The 23,027-nt window shown below is 59.4% G+C and overlaps 1 protein-coding gene and 1 long non-coding RNA gene across 8 annotated transcripts in view; both read right to left on the bottom strand.

Annotated features, from left to right (window-relative positions):
• Positions 1-1,317: 1,317 nt before the first annotated feature.
• Positions 1,318-4,435, bottom strand: LOC139179627 (uncharacterized). Its single transcript, XR_011563950.1, has 3 exons — positions 4,283-4,435; positions 2,652-2,796; positions 1,318-2,175 (listed from the first exon to the last, which is right to left on the bottom strand). It is a non-coding gene; the product is annotated as an uncharacterized lncRNA (long non-coding RNA).
• A 5,496-nt stretch (positions 4,436-9,931) lies between these two features.
• The window catches only part of CARD11 (caspase recruitment domain family member 11), a 106,836-nt gene continuing 93,740 nt past the window's right edge, over positions 9,932-23,027 (bottom strand). For 5 of the 7 annotated variants that reach the window (XM_070780287.1, XM_070780288.1, XM_070780284.1 and 2 more), the window contains 11 exons: positions 21,347-21,479; positions 20,554-20,755; positions 20,054-20,180; positions 17,560-17,800; positions 16,608-16,704; positions 16,156-16,251; positions 14,583-14,718; positions 13,233-13,412; positions 12,800-12,924; positions 11,431-11,546; positions 9,932-10,637 (listed from right to left, as the gene is read on the bottom strand). In XM_070780287.1, coding sequence (XP_070636388.1) covers positions 10,364-10,637; positions 11,431-11,546; positions 12,800-12,924; positions 13,233-13,412; positions 14,583-14,718; positions 16,156-16,251; positions 16,608-16,704; positions 17,560-17,800; positions 20,054-20,180; positions 20,554-20,755; positions 21,347-21,479 — 1,727 coding nt within the window. In that variant the 3' untranslated portion in view covers positions 9,932-10,363. The remainder of the gene's footprint in view (positions 10,638-11,430; positions 11,547-12,799; positions 12,925-13,232; positions 13,413-14,582; positions 14,719-16,155; positions 16,252-16,607; positions 16,705-17,559; positions 17,801-20,053; positions 20,181-20,553; positions 20,756-21,346; positions 21,480-23,027) is intronic. The other 2 variants (XM_070780289.1, XM_019988203.2) reach the window with 1 other exon arrangement.

The following is a 23,027-nucleotide window of genomic DNA, read 5'->3' as shown; positions in this document are numbered from 1 at the left end:
CTCTGTCCTCACAGGGTCATGCTCTTTCTGAGTTTCTGTATCCAACTCTCCTCCTTGCTTCTCCTTTAAGGACTCCGGTCACTGGATTAGAGACACCCTTTGTCCACTATGACCTCATCGATTCTTTGTTGTGTTCAGAGGAGTTTTTTGACATATAAAATTTATAAACATCAAAGTTGCACCGCTTGATGTTTTGGTATATGCATTCATTGTGAAAAGATGCCACAATCAAGTTAACCAATCCATCCCCTTGCGTGGTTGCCAGTGTGTGTGTGTGTGTGTGTGTGCTCGCGCATGTGGTGAGTGAAAGTGAAAGTGGCTCAGTGGTGTCCGACTCTGCAGCCACGTGGACTATACAGTCCATGGAATTCTCCAGGCCAGAATACTGGAGGGGGTAGCTTTTCTCTTCTCCAGGGGAGCTTCCCAACCCAGGGAGGGAACCCAGGTCTCCCACATCGCGGGCAGACTCTACCAGCTGAGCCACCAGGGAAGCCTACTGGAGTGGGTAGCCTATCCCTTCTCCAGTGGATCTTCCCGACCCAGGAATCGAACCGGGGTCTCCTGCATTGCAGGCGGATTCTTTACCAACTGAGCTATGAGGGAAGCCCGTGTGTGGTGAGAAGTCTTCTTGTTTTAAAGGCTTTTGTGATGTGGACCATTTTTAAAGTCTTGACTGAATTTGTTACAGTTATTGCTTCTGTTTTATGCTTAGGTGACCCCAACGAGGGGTCGATGGAATCTTCACCCCCTGTATTGGAAGTGTGGAGTTTTAACCACCGGAGCTCGAGGAAGTCCCAGAACTCTCTATTTAAGATGTATCCTCACAGCAAGCTCACTCATACGATGCTGTGCTGTTACCCAGTCTCACCGCGCTGTCAGTTCCCAGAACTCCTGCGTCTCGCGTACCTGAAGCTTTGTAGCTCATCTTAACCGGATCACATCTGCAAGGACCATGTTTCCAAATCAGGTCGCCTGCCTGTGTATGGGGGTTAGGTCTTCATTGTATCTCGAGTGGGACAAGGAGGGTTAGAGAGGGCTGAGGGGACCTACCCGCAGCAGAGGAGCAGTAGCCCTGCAGCCCTCAGACGGGAAGAGTTTGGGGGAGGTGCCCCCGAGGGGCACGTCTAGCCTGGCTGGATGTGGAGAGCGGGCAGGACAAGGTTCCGGAAGGGACCAGACGGGGCTGGCTGCTAAGCCAGGGTCGGTCATTCTCATCCACCCCCTGCACCTCCCAGTGGGAAGGTCTGTGGCAGGGGAGTGAGGTGACCCAGTCGTGTTCCAGGAAGACCCCCCTCTGCCGGGGGTTCTGCCCTTGGATCCGTGCACAACATCTGGGGGGTGGGTGGGGTCTGTGAGTTTTGACTGGAAAAATTACATCTTCATTTTCTTGAACCCCTGACTGAAAGTGAGTCTCTCCTTCCGCTGTGAATGGACACGGTGGCCTCAGGGCTGTGGGCACAGCCTCTGGGACTTGCTGATGGACAGAAGCCCAGCGTCCCCGGGTCCCCTGCGGCTGTCACAGGAGACTTGAGACCCCCTGTGCTCGTCCCGCCTCTGGGATAATGACAGTGGTCGCCCCATCGCTGGGTCTTCTTGTTGAATATTGTTATTTAACACCTTTGTGGCAAAGCACATAAGTTACCAGATTATGGGCTTGCTCTTTAAATATTTTGATAACTGTATTTCAACAAAGACAGCTTCCTTTGCAAGCCTATGAATTTTATTTTATGCATCTAAAAATGTTATTTTAATGTTGGAGAGGGTGTGGAGAAAAGGGAGCCCTCCTACACTGTTGGCGGGGATGTGAGTGGGTGAAGCTACTGTGGAAAACAGTACTGGGGCTCCTTAAAAACCAAAAACAGGGTTACCATATGACCCAGCCAGCTTACTCCTGGGCGTATATCCAGACGAAACTATAATTCAAAAACATTCACACAGTCCTATGTTCACAGAAGCACTGTTCACAATAGTCAAGACGTGGGAACAAGCCGAATGCCCGTCGACAGAGGAATGGATAAGAAGATGTGGTTCATAGACCACGGAGTACTAGTCGGCCGTAAAGAAGGATGAGACACTGCCACTCGTGGCAACGTGAGAGCCTGACCTGCACGTCACCACACGAAGTGCAGCAAGTCAGACAGACAAATATCATACGATATCGCGTGTGTGTAGAATCTGAAAAATAATACAACGGAATTATTCACAAAACAGACACAGACTCACAGAGGTAGAAAATAAACTTATGGTAGCCAAAGATGAAAGGAGGAGAATAGATTAGGAGTTTAACAGATACTGCTATATATAAGCAGAGAAACAACAAGCCTTCACTGTAAGCCCAGGGAACTACATGCAGCATCTTACACGAACATATCTGAAACATGTCATAAAAGATATGAAGCATAGCACAAACGTATCTTAAAACATATCACTGGAGAAGGAAATGGCAACCCCCTCCAGGATTCTTGCCTGGAGAATCCCATGGACAGAGGAGCCTGGCGGGCTACAGTCCATGGGGTCCCAAGAGTTGGACACGACTGAGCGACTAAACCACAGTACATATCATAAAAGATATGAAGCATATAAAGAATCTGAGGAAATATTAATCCCTTTGCTGTACACCTGAGACTGACACCGTGCGGTAAATCACCTACTTCAACGTGGACACTGATGTTCTGAGGAGGGGTCCCTGGGTTTCCAGGCGTCCAGGGGGTTCATGGCACAAACACGGATGAGTCGCTGCAGGTCGGGTCGACCAGTCGGGGATGATCCGGTCGATGGGGCTGGCCCTGGTCTGGGCTGGAGAGAGACCGAGGACTGGAGGTTATGAAGTGGGGCAGAGGGTTAGGCTTCCGGCTTGAGTGATTGGTGGGGGGTGATGGCATGTACGAGGGGGGAAGGGGAAGAGGATTTGGGGGGAAATGGCACGTTTTTGGTTTGAGTATCTACTGTGGGCAAACCCCACTGGAGAAGCCAAGGGGCCCCGGTCTCACTAGACCTGAGATTAACAGCAGCTGGGCTGGAGTTGCCAATCCGGCGGGGTCCCTGTGCGTGCTCGCTTGGGCCTCACGGTTACCCCGTGAGCATGTCACCCAGGTTTTATAGCTTCATTTTACAGACGACCTTTCCTAGGGAGGTGGGTTACAGAAAGGCATCTTTTTAAAAAATAATTTTGCTCATTTATTGTTTACTTTTGGCTGTTCTGGGTCCTCGTTGCTGGCGGCGGGGAGGCTCCTCTTCCTGTGGAGCACCGGCTCTGGACGCAGGCTTCAGGGGCTGCTCTACAGCAGGCTCAGGGTTCTGGTGCACGCGGCTTAGTTGCTCCGGGGCATGGGGGATCTCCCCGGACCAGGGATCGAACCCGTGTCTCCTGCATCGGCAGGTGCATTCTTATCCACCGTACCCCCAGGAAGCCCCAGAAAGTTATCTTAGCACTTAGGTGTCCCCATGGCACCCCTGGGAGGCTGCCTGTTCAGCACACAAATGCACAAGGACCCCTTCCTGTGGGGCCCACCCGAGCACACCTGTCTCTGAGATGTCTGGTGCCCGCCCGGCGCTGGACCTCGGCTGGGGGCACCCAAGGGCAACAGCGGCCCTCGTTCTGGAGGACCTGACGGCCTTTTGGCCTCGGGCTCTGTCTCTCTGCCCGTCTGTCTCTCTGTTTCCCACCTCCCCCCGTCTGCCCCCACCCCCACCCCCACCCCGAGGCAAACACGGTTTCGCAGCCTCCCACCTACACTCAAGTCCAGAGACACAAAGGCTGGGGGAGACACGCCGCGTCGGTCAAAACAAGATCAGAACCGAGCACGACATGTGATAGGAAAGAAAGAAATTCCTGTATTACAGATTCATTTCCAGTCACCCCAGCTGGCTCGGAAACTTTCAATACAATTTTTAGCCAAGCACCTGGGGTTTCGCGGCAGCCTGGGCTGACAGCGGGTGTGAGCCCTCGGCCCCCTCACTCGCCAGCAGCTAATTTTAGAATCCAAACAAACCAGAAAGCCCAAACCCTCCTCTCCTCTTTCTCCTGCACGCCCCCTTCTCTGCTCACCCCCTTCCCGGGCAGCAGCCGTGCAGTGGTTCCCCCTACGCCTGAGAGGCCCAGACTTCCTGCCCGCACAGTTCCGCCGGGGAGGGCAAGCCCGGACCCAGGGACCCAGGCCCCCGGGTGCTCCTGGGGGCGGGGGGCTTTGTTGGTACCAGGGCCAGTGCAGGGGGTGAGGGGTGTGGGGTCAGCATGGGTGGGTGACCGGTGAGGGGACAAGACAGACGGAGGTAAACCCACCTGCATCTCGGCGACCCCTGTGACCTGGGCAGGGGAGAGGGGAGCCCTCTCTCTCTTCGGTGCTCCCCCACAAGCACTCCAGTCTTCCTGACTTTTGTCTGACCTTGACCCCTGCCCCTAAATTGGAGCCTGATGTCAGCTCCGGGTGAGTCCACAGCTGGAAGCCCCCGCCCCCCAGTGCTGAGGTTTCCCTTTCAAGTCTCAGATCCGCCCCTTCCCGAGCTGGGGGGGGTGGCGGCAAGGCCCCTCCCAGCCTCAGGTTCCCCATCTGTTAAACGGGGTGATATTTCCTGTGGGCACAGATGGATGCCAGGTTTGGAAATGACGTAGGGGAAGGTGCCCAGTACACAGTAGGCGTGCTGGTCCCAGGGAGGCGCTCATTGGCTAGTTTGGAGGGTCTTTTTTTGAGATCGGAGGTCTAGGCCCCCCAAAGTGGCTATCCCCACCAGGCTCGGAGGTGGGCGCGAGCAGATAACTAAAGGGAGGTGATGGGGCATCGATGTGGGCGAAGGCCAGCCGGCATGGCCGTGGCTCCCCAGCCCTGTTGTTGCCACTTCATCCATCAACAGAGCTCTGCTAACAAGAGGCCGGGGCTGTTGGGCTGGCCAACCACACCCCGACCCCAGCCTGTGGGGGCGGGACTTGGCCCTTTAGGAGAAGCCCACAGGGGTGGGGGCAGCTCCCTGGAGACCCCCACGAGCCTCGAGAGCAAAAGTGACCTCTGCCTTCAGTTTACATTAAAAAAAAAATGCATAAAAATTCAACAACACGATTGGATCCAGAGAAAAGTCAGCTGTGAGCCAAGGGAGGGCCACGGAGGGGATCAGCCGTGCGCCACTTACTGTCATCTCTGAGCGGCCCACGTGGTAAATGATCTCTGGTGTCTTTCTTGGATTATTGTTTTCTCCTCCAAAGCCTAAGGCCATGAGGAAAGCCGGAATTACAGAGTGGGCAGGGTCTTTGAGGGACCCCCACTTACGACCCCTCTCCAAATGGCAAGTCCCCCAACCCTGGCCTGCCGGTGCCCATGGCTGGTCAAAGCAGGGCGGACACCTGACTCAGGCTGGTCTAGACTCTGCAGGAACTTGGGAGTCACCCCGCTTGAATGATCAGAGGATGTGGCAAGCAGAGCTTGCTTCCTAGGTGGAACCAAGCAACGGGGGCTGAGTCCCAGCGGCCGCCCTTAGATGGATTGTGTTTCCCCGGTTGCCACGGTCCCCGCCGTTGCCTTACTCTGGCCCACATCACTCTTGTACATCCTTGCTTGCGTGCATGCCAAGTCGTCTCAGTCACGTCCGACTCTTTGTGACCCCCTGGACTGTAGCCCGCCAGGCTCCTCTGTCCATGGGATTCTCCAGGCAAGAATACTGGAGTGGGCTGCCGTTTTCCTTCTCCAGGGAATCTTCCTGACCCAGGGATTGAACCCAGCTCTCCCACATTGCAGGCAGATCCTTCACTTCTAGCACCACCTGAGAAGCCCATCACATCCTGGCTGGACCCTGGAAAACTCTGATGGAATGCAACGACTTGCTTTCTTGTGTGTCCAATCCTGGCAGGCTGCCAGCCCCGGGGCGTTGGAGGCGAGGAGTGAATGAGACGTGCGTGCTCCCTGCCCTTGAGCAGCTCACAGTCAAGAGGTCAAGACAGACGACAGAGTCATTCCAAAGGCGGGACGAAGAGGGTGACGGGGTGTAGAAGGGAGACACTTCTCCCCGAGGTGGTTCGGTGACACCTGATGGATGAATGGGAGCCCGTCAGGCAGAGGGCAAGGAAGTGCTCCAGAGAAGAGGAACAGTGTGTGAGGCCCCAGCATCCAGAGGAAACGCCAGAGGGCTGGCGTGGCTCGGTGTGGTATGTGTCGCGTGGGGGGGGGTGTCCTCGTCGTCCCAGGAGAGACGAGGTCCACCTGGACCAGGATGGTGGCTGTGCGACACGGGAGAGGCCAGCCGATTTGGCAGGGAGTAGAGAGTTTAATCAACAAGGTGAAGTGACTGAGAAGGTGGTGATGTGTGTGAGAGAGACAGAGACTGAAACAGAGAAGGGGAGCCAGGTGTCTGGCTGAGTGGCCGAGGCAGGGGAGGGTGGGCGAAGGGGTCGATTCGGTTTGGGGCCTATGTGGACGACTGTTTCGAGAGGATGGAGGCGGGGTCAGTGTGTGTCTCGTGGACATGGACCTGGGTCCCAGCACCGAAGGCCGCCCCTGAGCCCCTGGGAGCGCTCACAGCTCACAAAGCACACACACCCTTTTGCAGGCAAGAGCAGCACCAGACGTAAGGGTGTCGGGACTGCAGACTGTGGCCCCGGCGAGAGGGTGGTGTCGAGAGGGTCCCCCAGACGCCAGCGGCCCCTGCGGGTTGGGGGGGCTGGAATGGAATGGGTCTGGGAGCAGAGAGCAGGGCTGTCAGCAGTGGAAGCCCCCCCCACCGCCCTGGGGAGGGCGGTGTGGCCCCGGGGGAGGGAAGCCGCCCCTGCAAACCCCTCCCTGGAGAGCATGTCTTGCGGGGACTCGGGGTATCGGGGTGCAGGGCACAGCTGTTCCTGGGGTCGTTGATGTGGGAGGCCGAGGAAATGACGGGTCCAGACAGGGACACTAGAGAGCTGTGAGTGTCCCCAGACACATGCTTCAGTAAAAAGGGGGAAAAAAAATACAGCGAGCAGAGAACAGTGTGAATAATGTGTTCTGGGTCGTGGAACAGAGGGGGGCTAGGAACGGGTCCTGCCTGTCTGTGCGTGAGGACCGGGAACCTCAGACCCAAGAAGGGCGGTTTCCTGTGAGTAGGGGGGTGGGGACCGGCAGAGCTGAGAATTGTAAGAATGGCCTCTTACAATGTGTGGCTTCTGACCTCTGAATGCTTTATTAAAAACAGGTACAAAAATTCCAGACTAGAAACAAGGATGAACCACACGTCTTTCTCAAAGCCTCTCCCTTCTGAGGCTCCCAGTCCCTTGCAGGGGATGGTCCCCGTGACCCACGGCCGCTTCGGGCCGGGCTGGGAGATGTTCTGCACTTGCGGCCTCCTTGAAGCTGCTCATGGCCCCTTGAGGACGATGGAGTTTTTCTTGGGCTCTGTCTCCCCAGCAACACACAGCCTGGTGACTCCAGAAGGATCGGGCCTGGGTGAGGGGGTTGGGAGCCAAGACGGTGGGGGCGGGGCTGGGGGGCACTTCCTGTTGCTTTCGGTTTGGGTTCCTGGAGTTTGAAATTGAAACGGAAAGCTGGGGTTCAGTCTCAGCTGGAGCGGGGAAATCTGGTTTCTCTGGGGCCAGGCTTTCTCGAAGTTGCTGGAACCCCTGCAGAAGATTCTGGGTGAAAGGGGGTAGGGGCAGGGTGCCGGGAGCCGGGCCATCCCATCAGTCAAGCAGCCTCAGCATCCTGGTTGACTCGGCGGGGCTAGCAGGGACAGACCCCGGCAGGGGGCTAGGGAACCAGGGACACACGTACAGGAGGAGCGAGGCCCTCGGCGTTCAGGGCAGCGTGACGACACCGGAGCCCAGACACACGCCTCCCGCGTCCCCCTCTAGTGTCCCCAGATGGCGGCCTGGGGAGGCAGACACCCAGGCCAGCCCAGGTGGCACTGCAGGGCAGAAGGCTGCCTCGGTCCCCAAGAGGAAGCCCACGTCTTCTTGATCCAACCGCTGGCCTGGCCCCAGTCCAGATACTGCCCTGGACGCCCACCACTTCCCCAGTCGCTGGAGGAGCGGAGCAGAAGCTCATTGAGGCCACCAGGGCCCCAGATGGGACCTCTGAACTGGAAGATCCAACTAGGGCCTGCAGGCAGCCAATCAGCCAGGCTTGGGCGGGGTTCCGGCTGTCAGCCGTGTGACCTTGGTCAAGTGACTTCACCTCTCTGAACCTCAATTTTCTTCTGTATAACATGGAGAAGAGTTTGGGGACAGTAAGCAAGAGAACGTTTATAAAGTGCTTGGCACAGTGCAGGAGCTCAAAAGTAGTTGTTAATATTCGCCCAACTCAAGAGCGATGGTTCTTAATTTGGCGAGGGGCTGGGGGGAAGGAATTACAGGACCCCTTAGGAATCTGAAGAAGCCTGGAATTCTCCCTAGAAAAGTGTGGGTGTACACAAGTAACACACTTTCCGGGGCTCTGAGCTGCACGGCTGGTGCCCTTGGAGGTGGACCAAGCATTCGCACTGGTGTTACCTGCCTAGCACAGGGCCCCTCCCAGAGGCTGGGGCTCGGGCTCGCTGGGTGGGCAGCAAGCCCCACTGTGTGGTTCTGTGCGGTTCAAGGCAGCCTTCCTGACTCCTGGGATGGCTCCAAAGGGAACACTCCGTTTGCAGGTCCCGCTCTGACAATTTGAGTCGCAGCCAGGCTTCAGAGAGAGCTCAGTACAGCACCCCCACTGCCCAGACCCCCAGACCCCTCTCTCCTTCCCAGGCAGCTAGCGGAGCTGCCTTTTGCTGAGCTGTTGGCAGCTGACAAACGGGAGCCCAGAGCTTGAGCAGATGATGTCAGGGGTCTCCTTGGAAATCCTCACGGGGCCCAACTCCCCAGGGGACCAAACCCCAGCCTCGTCTGCTTTCACCCAGGGAGAGACCACAGGACTCACCCTTCTCTCCTCTCCTCCCATCCCAGCTCATTAACATACACACAACCCTGCAGCCGGCATCCTGGCGAAGATTACTTGGGGAAAAGACCCACTACAAATTCGCTCAGGTATTTCAAGCGTGGCCTGTCTTCACCCGCATTGTCCACGTGCCCCCACATCCCCAATTATATGCAAGCTGCCGCTTTGATTATTCTGCACAAGCCTGAGAATTCTGCAGTTAAATAATATAAATAAATCAGCAGGCCTTTTACTCCGGGACTCTTTTCCAGTCACGTCTGTCCCCGTTGGCTCTAAGTACTTACGAGGAGGCAATGGTTTCTAAGTGGAAACACGATTGCCCGGGCTTGGGGAAAATTTACTGTTTCTCATAGAGCTCTAACAAGATAGAAGGGGAAGACCCTCCAGCTCCCCGTCTCCTCGTGCGGCAGCTTATCTGGCCCTAGATAATCTCAGTGGGACCCCTGGAATCATGGCCTCTCCAAACCCGGCACATCCAACTTGGTTCTGGGGCTTGTTCTGGAGGAAGCATTGCCTGCTGGCTCTTGCTGTGTGGTGTGTGTGTGTGTGTGTGTGTGTGTGTGCGCGCGTGCCTGCTCAGTCATGTCCGACGTAGGGGTGTGGACAGTGAGACCTTCTAGGCAGCCCGTGAAAGAGGGGCCCGTCCCAGGTATGACGCATCGTCCAAATCAGGACACATCTTAGTCAGAGGGTGCTATTCGTTATTAACCCCAACCCAGATGTAAATCAGGTGTCCTGGGAAAACTGGGGTGCGTCGTCACCCCACCTTCACCCTGCACATGACTCGGAGCCTGAACTGAGCTTGCTGGGGGTGGTTTGCAGCTAGGAAGGCTGCAAGAGCTGAAAGTCCCTCAAAGTGGAAGTGAACGTCACTCAGCTGTGTCTGACTCTTTGGGACTCCATGGACTATACAGTCCATGGAATTCTCCAGGCCAGAATACCGGAGTGGGTAGACAGTCCCTTCTCCAGGGGTTCTTCCCAACCCAGGGATGGAACCCGGGTCTCTCGCATTGTGGATGGATTTCTTACCAGCGGAGCCACCAGGGAAGCAAACTATCAAACGGTTGAAAATAAGGACATGGAGACATTTTAATGCAAGAAAAATAACAGCATGGCACACTCCCCTTCTGCCTGGGAATGCGCCTCTCCTGTGTCCAGAGGGCTGGGGGACGCCTGGCTTTCCGGCCCCCACCCAACTGGCAGCTCTCTTGTTCCACGCGTTACATTCAACTGCTGTCCCGGCTTCCCACTGGGCTCTGTGTCCTTCCTGGGGGAGTCCTGTCTCCCCGCTCAGGCCAGCACTGGCTGGCCGACTCAGCAGGTCAGCGCCGGGTGGAGAAGACTGGCTCCTTGCTCCCTTCGGAGACACACCTGCCCCCGGCGCTCCCTGGAGGGGCTCCCTAACCCGGAGGACGGAGCACCCCCCGCCCCAGGCCGTGGAGGCGGTAGGGTGTCCCTTGCCCCTCGGGATCCGGACACTCGGCCCCGAGTCCCGCTCAGACTCGGCGGTGGCCCCGCCTCACAGCTGGTCCTCGTCCACCCAGACGGTCTTGCGCTGCTCCTCGGCGATCTTGTCTTTGATGACGCGCAGCAGCTCCTCCACGCTGCCCCACATGTCGGCCTCCACCGTGGCGTACAGGCAGGGCAGCGCCTCCAGCTCCTTCTCCTTCAGCCGGCACAGGCGCAGGAACTCGTCCTCCGTCTCGGGCCGTGGCAGCATCTTCCTGCAGATGGAGCGGGAGGGGAGAGACGCACACCGGGTGGGCCAGGCTGAGGGGCGTGGCTTGGCCGCGCCCGCCCCGCCCCGCCCCGCCCCGCCGCACCGACCCCCCGCCCCCGCCCCGCCCCGCCCCACCGCCCCACCGCCCCGCCCCCGCCCCCGCCGCCCTCCCTGGGTTTCTGCACCGTCTCTTGTGCCCTTTTATTCTCTTCATCAAGGAATTCTAAGAGGTGCGGCCTTGTTTTTTCAAAAAATAGGTCCATTTTAATTTTTAATTGTGATCCAGTTCATTGAAAACAAAATCTCTCATCTTGACTATTTTTAAGGGTATGGTTCAGCAGTGGTTAAGTGATTCACATGGATGTGCCTCCATCTCCATAACTTTTTCATGTAAAACTGAAACTCCCCACCCTCCCTGTCAGCCCCTGGCACCCACCCTTCTACTTTCTGTCTGTGTCTGACTTCCTGAGGGCCCTCAGACAAGTGAAATCATGCAGCAGTTGCCTTTCTCTGTCTGGCTTATTTCACGGAACATCATGTCCCACACGGCCTGGTGTGGTCTGGGCCTGGCCTCGCTGTGGTGCGCCTGCTCCGGAGGTGTTGGCTTCCCAGACCACCTGGGGCCCCTGGTGCTCACCCTCCCGGGAGTGTGTGCATGTGAGTGTGTGTGTGTGTGTGTTACTGTCTTCATTGTTGGGGCAAGGGCCATGTCCCCCTGGATTAGGACAGACACTAAAGGGATATTCAGGGGGTGGGGGTGTGCTGGACACAGTCAGCTGCTCTTCCTGGGAACACCAGAGCTTGGGGAGTGGGGGACCGGGGGCGGGGGTCCTGGAGCCCTACCGGAACTTCTTGATGTTCTTCTCTGACACGCGGACGAAGAGCACGATGGGGTAGATTCGGGACTTGATCAGGTCTCTGGTGCAGCTGATCCCTGCCTCCAGCAGACAGTGCTTGTTCTGCAGGTACAGCGGCTGGCGGTCACCGGGGGCCCACCGCCATGCCAGCCCACCTGGGCGCCTGAGGCAGGGCCAGGCTCTATGGGGCAGAGCTGGGGGCGAGCTCAGTGGACTGCCACAAACTGAGCGTGCCGGTGGAACCAGCCCCCAGGTCCAGCGGCAGAGATGGCCATCTCCCGGCCCCCATGCCCTTCCGGTCACCGCTCCCCTGTCTCAACAGCATAGCCACTCCTGGACTCCTAACAGCACAGATTCTTGAATGCAATCTCCTTTGCAGAGGAAACGATCTCTGTTCCAACCCTACCCACTATTTCCCATCCACCCCAGCTGTCAGAGTTCCCTGAACTTTAATACCCAACAAACTGTTCAAGGCTGGCTGACAGCTCTGCTCGAGCTCTGATCAGTGTGACAAGGCGGCAGGGCACGGGAGTGACCGTCAGCTGGATGGCACAATTTAGAGTTCCCGGCTGGATGCCTGCTCCTGCCGCCCCCAGTCACTGCCCCAGAGAGATTGAGAGCCCCGCCTTTGTTCAGACCCAGATTGAGGAAGAACTCTGTGCTCAGGGCCGGCCAGGGTCGTGAAGCCCGAGTCCAGAAGATTCCAAATTGCCTGTAGACAGCTTTCCTGCACCCCTGCCAACAACACTCCTGATGGTCCATCTCCCCGGTTTGGAGAACAGGGTCCCTGTTGCCCGCTCGCTTGCTACCCCTAGCCCCTATTATCAGAGCCAGGCGCACACACATCCCAGAACAACGTGGACCAGAGGACCAGCACCAGGAAGCCATTGGAAGGAGAAAGGGGAGGGCCTCCCTGCTGGCCCAGAGGTAAAGAATCTGCCTGCCAATGCAGAAGAGGGGGTCGCTCCCTGATCCGGGAGGATCCCACGGGAGCCTGTGCTCTAGAGCCTGGGAGCCGAAACCACGGAAGCCCAGGTGCCCTAGGGCCCGTGCTCTGCAAGAAGAGAAGCCATCACAGTGACAGGTCAGAGCACTGCAACTGGAGAAAAGCCTGCACAGGCATGAAGACCCAGCACAGCCAATAAACGAACGAAAGTACAGACATAAAATTACTAAAAAAAAAGACATAAATAGAAGGGGGTTCCAAATGTAAGTGCCTGTCAGAGCCGGGGAGCAGGGCTTGGAGAAGCCTGCACGTGGCAGAGGCAGCGAGGACGAGATTTGCCGGGCCGGGGGTGGGCGGGAGGGGAGCAGGCCTGCGGCCCCCAGCCCCGCCAGACTCCAGCCCTCCTCACCTTGGCCGCCACAGCCTCGATGTGGGCGGGGACCACGCACTCGAAGGTGTTGGGGTTCTTCTCCCGCGAGTGGATGATGGTTTCTGTCTTCTGCTTCCTGAGGAACTCGTCTCTTGTAACGACATCTGCGGGAGGAGGGGCCAGTCCTGAGGGCAGCTCGGGGGTCTCAGGCCCACTGTCCTCTCGGGGCTCTGCTCTGCTTCCTGGGCTCCACGGACCTGCCTGTCGGTCCCTTTCTGCCACATTTAGACCCTGAAGCTTCTCAACCGAGGGCAAGGTCGGGAACGCACTTTACACTCTCCACGGCAGCCCACTGTCTGCACCCTTCCAGCTGCTCTGGAGCCCTTGATGGAGGGGCAGGGGGAGAGGGGAGGAGGGACAGGAGGGACGAGGGTGGGCAGGAGGAGGGGGCGGGGCTGCCGCGGGGGCTCACCTGGTTTGCACATGGTGAACTCCATCGCGCCCCCGGAGTTGAGCAGCTTCTGAACCAGCGCCTTGGCCAGCATGGTGGGCGTGAAGAGGACGGGCCGGCGGCGCTCGCAGTAGAAGGCGCGTACCAGGCTGTAGGGGATCAGGCTGAGGTTCTTGCCCAGCTCGCTCTCTGGGTCCAGCTCTGGGAGGGGGCAGGCAAGGGCTGGTTATGGCTGGGCCGGGGCACCCGGGGGCCCTCCTGGCCCCACAGAGCCTTGAAAACCATTTGGGGGTTGGAGGAGGACATCTTAAAAGCAAGGCACACAGCGACGCACGCCCGAGGCCCGGGATGGCCTTCCACCACCAGGAGAGTTTAGGCCTGACCCGAGGGCAGGGCCGTTTTGGGAGCTGGGGCGACAGCGCTGGGCCAGGCAGACAGACGGCCCAGCCCACGGACCAGGAGGGGCGGCGGTGGCAGGAGGCGGACAGCAAGCCTGGAACACACTCCCGCTGCTCAGCTCTCCAGGGAGGGCCTTGGACTGAGGCTGGACTGCAGAGGTGCCCTGGCCCTTGGAAGCACCAGCGCCAGAGCCACCCTGGCCCCAGGAGGCGGGTGAGAGGCCTGGGCCCCACCAGCAGGGCCTGCCCCGGGGGACTGTGCACCGAGCGGCCTCTCGCCGGCTTTGGGATAAATGGCAGGAGGCGCTCAGACGGGAATCAGTAAGTCAAGGCTCCGTAGCAAACAGCTCCAATTAACATGGGCGTCTGGGCTATGCTTTATCAGTAGTCATGTCATGTACAGATGCTGGACCATAAAGAAGGCAGAGCGCCAAAGAACTGATGCTTTCGGACTGTGGTTCTGGAGAAGACTGTTGAGAGTCCCTTGCACTCAAGGAGATCAAACCAGTCAATTCTAAAGGAAATCAGTCCTGAATATTCACTGGAAGCTGAAGCTGAAACTCCAATACTTGGGCCACCTGATTCAAAGAACTGACTCACTGGAAAAGACCCTGATGCTGGGAAAGATTGAGGGCAGGAGGAGAAGGGGACGACAGAGGACGAGATGGTTGGACAGCATCACCAACTCAATGGACATGAGTTTGAGCAAAGTCTGGGAGATGGTGAAGGACCGGGAAGGCTGGAGAGCTGCAGTCCACGGGGTCACAAAGAGTCAGGACTTGGTAACTAAACAACGATTGGGCTCCAACCAGCTGCAGGGGGCATCAGTGGTGGGGGAGCTCGGCAGGACGCTGCCCAGGAGGCTGTTGGTCCTCCCGGCCGCGTCAGGGTGGCTCCTCCCCGGGCGGCACAGCCCTGCTCTCGGGGACCCCCTTGGCCCACCCAGACCCAGAGGCAGCCGGGTACGCAGCACCTTCCTGCTTCTCGGTCAGGAGCTTCGTGGCGTCCAGCGAGGACCGGGCCAGGCTGCCCCGCGGGCTCCCCGAGACGATTCGCACCCGCTCGTGGCTGTTCATCCGCTTGTACTTGTTCTCGGACCTGCTGACGAACTGGGGACAGAGGGGAGGGCGTGGGGACGGCCTGCCCCGGCTCGGGAGACCTCCGCTCAGATCCCAGCTCTGCCTCAGGGCCTGGGCCCCACCACCGAAGACAGGGGACACCCAGCCAGCAGCACAAGGTCTTCAGCGTCTGGGACGCAGTCAGCGGGCAAGTAAGTAGATACATGCCCACGCCCGCCTTCCTGGCTGGACGAGACCTGCCGGGGCGCTGGTCCCAGGCAGGCCCTCACTGGAGCCCCCTACAATCCTGACCACATCTGGGGGTCCGCAGGCACTGCGGGGCCTGGCGCGCTCCGGCTGCCCAAGGCCCGTGTCTGGGAGCCCCCACTGGCAGGATGGCTCAGACGGCCCACCTGGAGGGTGGGTGCAGGCGACGTCACCTCCCTCCCGGGGTCCCCGAGTCTTCTGGGGGGTGCCTGCGCCCGGCTACGACTCAGAATGGAGTCCCGGAGGCTGCTCTGAATCCCTTCACGCCCTCCTTCTGCAGGAAGCAAAGGCCATGGCCCTGGGCTGTCGGCCCCGCTTGGTTATTAACCAGCCTTTGAGCAGGTCACCCCAAAGCTCAGGGGTGTGGACTTGTGTAACGTGCGGCCACAATAACGCATGGCCTCACATGGCCCTGCCTCCCTGTGACTCTGACCTCACCAGGGTCCCCCTCCACCTCCGTGAGTGTCTTTCTGCTACCTATCCGCCTCTACCTGGGCTTCGGGGTCACACCGTCAACCATTTCTCTGGGTTTCCTATGTTGCAACACGAGGACGGAGCGGTGTAGTGACGTGCTGGCTCCACTGGGCCTAACTAGCACAGCGCCAACTCAGGAACGTCCTCGCGGGACGACTTCATAACAGAACTCTTGGCTTTTGCCGACCGGCGATAGAGAAAAAGGCTGCACAGATGCTTACGTTCATATGAGATCACTTCGGAACATGCCACCCACAGGCTGTTCATTGTTCCTCGTGTAATGATCCACGCACCCTCCCGAAAAAAAACCTTTTACAATCAAGTGTGAGGGAAAAATTCTTTCTGGTCACAAAGAGCTAAAACATTTTGGCGTCAGATAAGAGTTAAAGAATCTGCTGGAAATCCCCTTTCTCCTGGGCTACTGGGATGCTCAGAGATCAATTTAATGCTGAATCTGACAGACTAAACTGACCAGGATCTCTGGAAGGTCTCTCTCCTCCTGACTTTTCTATGAATATCTGAACAACTAAGGCGTCCAAGCTTCTTTTAGCCCTAAGCGTGCTCCGTCTTTTATGGACACGGGGTCTGTTTCCTACAGGCACAGAGTAGTCCCCCGACCCGTCACTGTGAGGATGAAGTGGGGCAGGGGACGTGAGGTGCGGTGGACACATAGCCTCCGCTTCTCGGCAGGAGAGAGCCGGGCAAGCGGTGCAGGTGCCGAGAAGCCTGCAGGTGTGAGCGCTTTACCTGAAGGAGCTGGCCAAACAGGAAGCTTGCTCGGGAAAGGCGGGGACTGACCCGGGGGTCCGTGGTGGGGAGCGGTTCTTCGGGCTGCAGGGTGTTCTGAAACCAGTGATAGACCGGTCAGAGCCTCCCACGGGCTGGTGAGAGCAGGAGACGGCCCCCCTCCTGCCCAGCCCCACCCTGGGCAGACGCGGGCAGGTGCTCAGCGTGGATCAAAGCGTCCCGGACGCAGGAGTGAGCTCTGGGGGTGAGAGGGGCCTGAGGACTTGTTCCAGCAGAGATCACAGCTGGGTGAGGGCACAGACGTGGGCCTCCTTCTGGGGGGCCCCCCTTTTCCTGAGGAACCCAGTCCCCTGCGGTCCATCATCCTAGCTGGACTGGTGGCTCCTGCCTGGGATCCCCTCCAGAAAGGCCCCGGGAGGCGGGGTGATGCTGGCGGGGCGCGGGTGACCTACCCGGAGGGCCCGCAGCGTGTGGTGGGCCGTGTCGGCCTCCTCCCGGCTGCCCCGGTGCATCAGGCGCTGAAGCTTGACCAGGAGGAGCTGCTGGGCCCTGGGGAGGCAACGGGAGGGCAGAGCCTCAGGGGCTGGACCCGGGGAAGCCGGCAGGGACCTGGCCGGGGCAGGGGCTGGACCCGGGAAGCCGGCAGGGACCTGGCCGGGGCAGGGGGCTCTCTGCAGGCTGTGAGCTCTGAGCCCCAGGGAGGACTGGGCACTGAACATCTGGGTCTGAACCCTCTCAGGCACGGACTCATCCTGGTGCCTGGGTAAAGGCGCTTAACTTCTCTGAGCCTCAGTTTCCTCATCTGTAAACTGGGTCTACTCTTGCTGGCCTTGCAGGGCTGGCCTGGGCAACAGAGCTGGAGTCTCTTGATAATTTACAGGTGCCTGGGACGTCTGACCAGGGGGACGATGATGCTCAGCCCTTGGCGGCTACTGCTGTATAATTACGGAATGATGTTGGGGAGGTGGGAGATGGAGAAGCATAAACTCAGGCTCTAAGTGTCCAGCAAGGATGGAAAGAGGGTGTTCTGGGAATCGGTGAAGCAGCAGGATTTAAGAAAACAACGTCCACGGAGGCAGTTGCTGTTCAGTTGCTCAGTCGTGCCTGACTCTTTGTGACTCTATAGACTGTAGCCCGTCAGGCTCCTCCATCCATGGGATTCTCCAGCCAAGAATACTGGAGTGGGTTGCCATTGCCTTCTCCAGGGGATCTTCCCAAGCCAGGGATTAAACCCACATCTCCTCCATTGGCAGGCAGATTCTTGATCACTGAGCCACCAGGGAAGCCCTTCTGGAGGCACACAGGGCTTCACAGAGGAGGAGGGAATTGCGGCGGGGGGGGGGGTCGCCGGTCAGCAGGCACAGGCTCCCCTGAGCCCCCTCGCCCCGCCGGTTCCGGCCTCACCGGCTGTAGCTGGGGATGGTGCCCATGTCCAGGTCGTGGTCCGTGAAGGGGTCGACCCGCGCACACAGCCACTCATGCTTGTCCTGGTACATGGTGTCGCGGACGTGCACCACGTCGTCGCACTTCAGGGACATGGAGCAGGCGTCCAGCTGGCTGCAGATGTTCAGGTTCAGCCGGATGTAGAAGGAGTCCCCCGACGTGATCAGGCCCTCCTCCATGTCCTTTAGCAGCTTCCGGTACCCTGCGGGAGGAGGAGGGGGTTCCAGCTGTCGGCGGAGGGCCTCCTGCTGCCAGGCCACCCCCAGAAGACGCCCCGGGGTGCGGGCCTCCTAGGCCTCACGGTCAGGGAGACGTCTGTCCTCCCCGAGGAGTGAGCAGCTGAGTCACTGGTGCGCTTCCCTCTGCCTCGGCTGCCAAGAAGCTCAGGGCAAAATTTTGTACCCAAGTTGTAACAAACCTAGGAAGCTGGTGGGCGCTGGGTGCCCTACCCGGAGGGCCCTCAGATGTGCTATGATCTCTGTTCCTCACCAGCCGTACACTGGGCTTGTGTTTTACCATATTTTCTTTAATTGAAGCGTAACTTATATGCAGAAAACCCCATCGTCCTTAAGTATTCGGCATGACGGGTTTTCACAAATCCCTACGCCTGGGTAATCACCGCTCAGAAGCCTGCGGGGTAACCACCATGCCGCCTGCCAGCGCACGGGCCAGCTCTGCCTCACGTCACATAAGCGGAAGCAGGCACGCTCTTCCGTGTCTGGCGTCCTCTGTGTGCTGTCACGCCTGTGGGATGCTTTTTTTCATCGCTGTAGAGTATTCCGTGGGCTGCTGCCTCCTCCCTTCTCTGGTGTGCACGTCTGTGCCGTTCCCAGAGTTTGGCTATCATGGACAACTCTGTGACGAGTGCTCTGATACCTCTGCGGATGGATGTATTCATTTCCCTTGACCGTATACAGAGAGGCAGAATCACTAGCTCACTGACTGTACATTTAGCTTTAGTGCACGTGTGGGCTCAGATGTGTCTGACTCTTTGTGACCCCATGGACTGTAGCCCACCAGGCTCCTCTGTCCATGGGACTTTCCAGGCAAGGACACTGGAGTGGGTTGTCATGCCCTCTTCCAGGGGAATCTTCCCAGCCCAGGGACTGAACCTACATCTCTTCCATCTCCTGCACGGCAGGTGGATTCTGTATCGTTAGGCCGCTGGGGAAGCCCACATTTAGCCTGAGTAGATGCTGCCAAATGGTTTTCCAAAGTGGTAAGACCATGGCACGTGTTTTAAACCTTAGTTAACACCTTCGTCCTTTAGTGTAAAATTTTATGAATGCTTTGGAAGGAAGCAGGACATAACGCCATGAATACAATAAATGCAGTAAACTTCCCGCGAATGTCCAAGGCATAAATCCATAATATAAATCCTGAAATTGGCCCCACACGCAGAGAGCTGGAACACAGCAGAAGCTAAAACAGTCCTAACAGCCAGACCCCAAAGGACCTCGCCAAATGCCCGCACCTCACACGCCAGGGAGACTCAGGCCAGGAGGCCTATCTGATCGCATCTCTTGGGGAGATGGGGGTCCCCACCCGGGCCCTTCCCACCGCCCTGGTAGGAGGTGACAGCAGCCCCACCAGGGAGGACAGGCCCTCCAAATGGGGTCCTGCCAGAGGGAATGCTCTCACTGCAGGGCTCTGCTGCTGCACAAGCCAGGCACGCCTCACCCCGCACCCTGTGACCCTGGGGCCGGCAGGCAGGGCCGCGCCCACAGACTTGCTGCTGGGCTGGGACGCCAGGCCTGGCAGAGCGGAGGAGCCTGCCTGCCCGCCTGCGGGAGCCGGAGGCTGGCACCGTGTTTGGGGACAGAGCATCATTACCATCTTCCGCATGGACCCGGCGCTGCCGGGAAGGAGCGCAGGCAGGCAGGCTGCAGTGGGGAACGGCTAGAGTGGCTATTTATGCTCTGTTGAAACATTCATGAGCCCTGGCGGTTAAAAATAAGATCCAGCTGCAGAGATAATCATGCAGGAGAAAAAACCCAGAGGTGAGAACAGGAACTCAGAGTTTGGGAGAGAGAAGACACTGCCCAGGAGGGCTGCGGGCCACATGAGAGGCGGGGTGAGGCTGGGCTGTCTTGGCTGCGGTGTGGCTCAGTGGACCTGCTGGTGCTGGAGTGGCCACCCCAGAGTCAGCGTCCACGTCAAGGCCGGGAGGCCCGGGAGAAGCAAACCTCAGTCTGGCAGGGAAGCGGGGGGTGTCCAGGCAGTGACGTGGCTGTCGGCCAGCAGTCTGCTTGGGGCTGGACATGCTGTCTTCCTGAGAGCTGGTCAGCAGCCCAGGGAGGTCAGGGCAGGTGTGCGCACGCGGGTCTCCATGTCCGCCCTTCCCCACCCCTGCCCCACAGCTGCCCTGCTCAGTCCTCCCGACCTCTCGCAGACCTCCTGCAGAGCAGACGAGGTGGGGGGCGCGTGCCCGGCCCTGCCCCGCCCGGGCCCTCACCTTCCTGGTTGACCTTGTAGTGCAGTGTGACCGGGCCGCTGCATCGCTGGATGGTCCAGTGCGCCTCCTCCTTCGTGCACGCGTCCAGGGGGACGCTCTGCCTCTCGCCTCTGATGCAGCCTTCCAGCTGGATGTCAGAGACACACGGTCCGACTCGGGCTCTGCAGCGAGGTGGGCAGAGCTGCGAGCGCGAGGCTGCCCCACCCACCCGAGTAGAAGTCCCCCCAGCGAAGACCTGCTCAGTGCTGCTGAGGGCAGGAAGCCCCCCACTGAAAGGGGGTTCATGTGCCTCCCATCCACTGCCTGGAGTGTGCGTGTGCATGTGCACAGGCTCTAGAAACATTCGAGCCAACAGTGGAGGAGAGACAGGCTCAGAGAGGGGGCTTCCGGCGAGGAGCTGACGGGCCTGCCCCTTCCCCGCTCCCTGCTCCAGGCCAGGCATTCTTGGCTCAGGGCAGAGGAAACAGAGCTGCCGCCTCCCCGGGCCCCCAGCCCCTCACCAGCAGCAGCTGGTGGCCCTCGCGGAGGCCGGCCTTCTCGGCCAGGGAGCCCGGCTTGACGGAGTGGACGAAGCTGCCGCTGGCGTTGCCCCCGAGCAGGCTGAGCTGGGAGATGAGGCTGTCGCCGCTGAGCGTGGTGTGCTGCACCGAAAGCCCAGGACCCCGCACGTGCCCCACGGACGTGACCGACGGCCGGAAGGGTCTGGGGCAGGAGAGAAGACGGCGGGGAGGGGTTGGGGGGGCCGGGGGGGGAAGACAGCTGTGGTCAGAATCCCCAGCCGGGACACTCAGCAGGGGCCCAGGTCGCAGGAGCAGACACCTTAGGAGAAACTGGAGAGCGGCTCCCACCGGGGTGGCACAGACCAGAAGCAGGGGCCCCGGGGACACTGCCGCCATGAGCCTGGCGCCACACGCACCCTGCTGCGTGCACATTGGGTATGACGGCTGGCCGCCCTCCTCGCACCCCAACAGGCCCAGGGCACAGCTCACCGGGTTTCAGGGAGTCACCCCAGGGCCTGGGCCCGGTGGGACATCAAGAGTCCTGTTCCTGGTCTCTACCAGGCCGTGACCCCCGGGAAGCCCCTTCCTCTCTGGGTCTGAGGAGGGGTCAGGGGAAGTGATTCCCAACTCTGGGACCCTGTGATCCCTGGACCGATTCTAGAGTCCAGTCTAGGAATTCGGAAGATCCCCGTTGTAGGGATCCAGGGGCAAGTGGCCTTCACCTCCTCCCTGCCCCCTTCTCAGCCCCCAAGCACCCCCGCCCCCAGCCTCCCCTGTCCCACGACCCCAGTACCTTTCTAGAGAGAACTTCCTAAACATGAGGTTGACCTGTTCCAGGTCATAGGCGTCCAGGCCCTCAGACTGGTGGGAGGAGGAGGAGGAGTGGATGGAGGGGGGCCCAAAGGAGCACCGCTCGTGACTGTCATCTGCGAAGGACAGATGGACCCTCAGGCCCCCGAGTGGACCCGGGGCAGGGAGATGGCCCCTGGGCTTGCTGGGATGGCTGCGGGGGTCAGGCCGGGCACTCCTGCCCCTGCTCCCCGCTGCCTGCCTGCCTCCTGGGACATCTCCCCACCCCCCACACCGATGAGGGAGCTTGGGGAGGGGGCAGCCTCAGTCAGCTGCTGCCTCAGGCCCTGGGGCATCGAGGGTCCAGTCCTGGCAGCCCCTTCAGCACAGCCATTCCCCTGCCTCCAGGCGGAGACTCTGGAAAGGGGTCTCTATCAGCAGCGCTTGTTAGACTTTTGTTATTGGCAGTCGCTTCAGTCGTGTCCGACTCTTTGAGACTCTATGGACCATAACTCGCCAGGCTCCTCTGTCCATGGATTCTCCAGGCAAGAACACTGGAGTGGGTGGCCATTTTTGCCTCCAGGGGATCTTCCTGACCCAGGGATCGAACTGGCATCTCTCGTGTCTCCTGCATCGGCCGGTGGGCTCTTTACCACTAGTGCCACCTGGGAAGCCCTTCAAATCGGGGCCCGTGTTTTCATTTGCGGTCCTCAGGTCTCACCACCAACTACAGCCCCGATGGGGTTAGGGTGGGGCTGCAAGAGCACTGTCTGGGGTAGGAAGCCCCCTCTCCTCCCAGCTCAGTGGGACCCCAACCTCCTGGGAGAGGAAGACACCCACCCCGCACAGCTCAGGCTGCCTGGATGGGAGAGCCGCAAGCCTTGCCCTGCTCCTGGCTGATAACAAAGGCCGCTCTGCAGAGGGAATTTGTCCCGACGCTGCAGAACGCTTTGGATTGCTGCCCGGAACTCTCTCCCCAGCTCTCCCCTCTGCAAACTCCTCAAGTTCTTCCCATTACCCTGCCTCGATTAGGTGCTGACCTCTCTTTAACACTTGATAGCTTCTGATGGTCCCCAATTAAGGACAGCCACTAATCTTTCACTTTATCTGCCGGCAGCCGGAGCTGGCGAGGGGATGGATGAAGGCTGGGGGAGCCCTGGAACTGAGGGGGCTGGCGGGCCACACCCAGAGGATTCTGAGCCAGGCTCCAGGCTGCCAGCTCTGGAGGGGCCGGAGAATGCGGCTGGCAGCCCAAGGCCACCACCCGAGATGCCAGACCCTGCCTGCTCCTCTCGGCCCTGTCCCTTCGGACAGAAGCTCAGGTTCTGCAAACCTGCCTTGGTCTCCCCACCGGGTCACAGCTGTGGCACTACGGTCTGTGCCACGGCAAGAGCTCAGGGACACTCGGAACAGGGCCTGGAGATGCTGGGGGCCTGGACGTGTGCTGAGCCTCCTTGCTGTACAGGGCGCAGGCTGGAGCCACAAGCAGCTTATCACTCTGTGTGACGGAGGCCTTGTGCCTGGCTCTGCGTGGCATGCGCTGGGCCACGGGAACACCCCCCCCCCCCGCCATCATACAGCTCTGCCCGGGCGCTGGTTCAGGGTGACTGCACCCCCAGGCTCCCCGGTGCTCGCCTGGCCCACGCCCCCAATTCAGGGGGTGAAAACCAGCCTTCACAGCCGCC

The sequence above is a fragment of the Bos indicus genome, chromosome 25 (genome assembly GCF_029378745.1).
Source record: "Bos indicus isolate NIAB-ARS_2022 breed Sahiwal x Tharparkar chromosome 25, NIAB-ARS_B.indTharparkar_mat_pri_1.0, whole genome shotgun sequence".
In the NCBI taxonomy this organism is placed as follows: domain Eukaryota; kingdom Metazoa; phylum Chordata; class Mammalia; order Artiodactyla; family Bovidae; genus Bos; species Bos indicus.
Note: the sequence above shows the minus strand (reverse complement) of the source record. Positions and strands in the feature narration are given on the sequence as shown.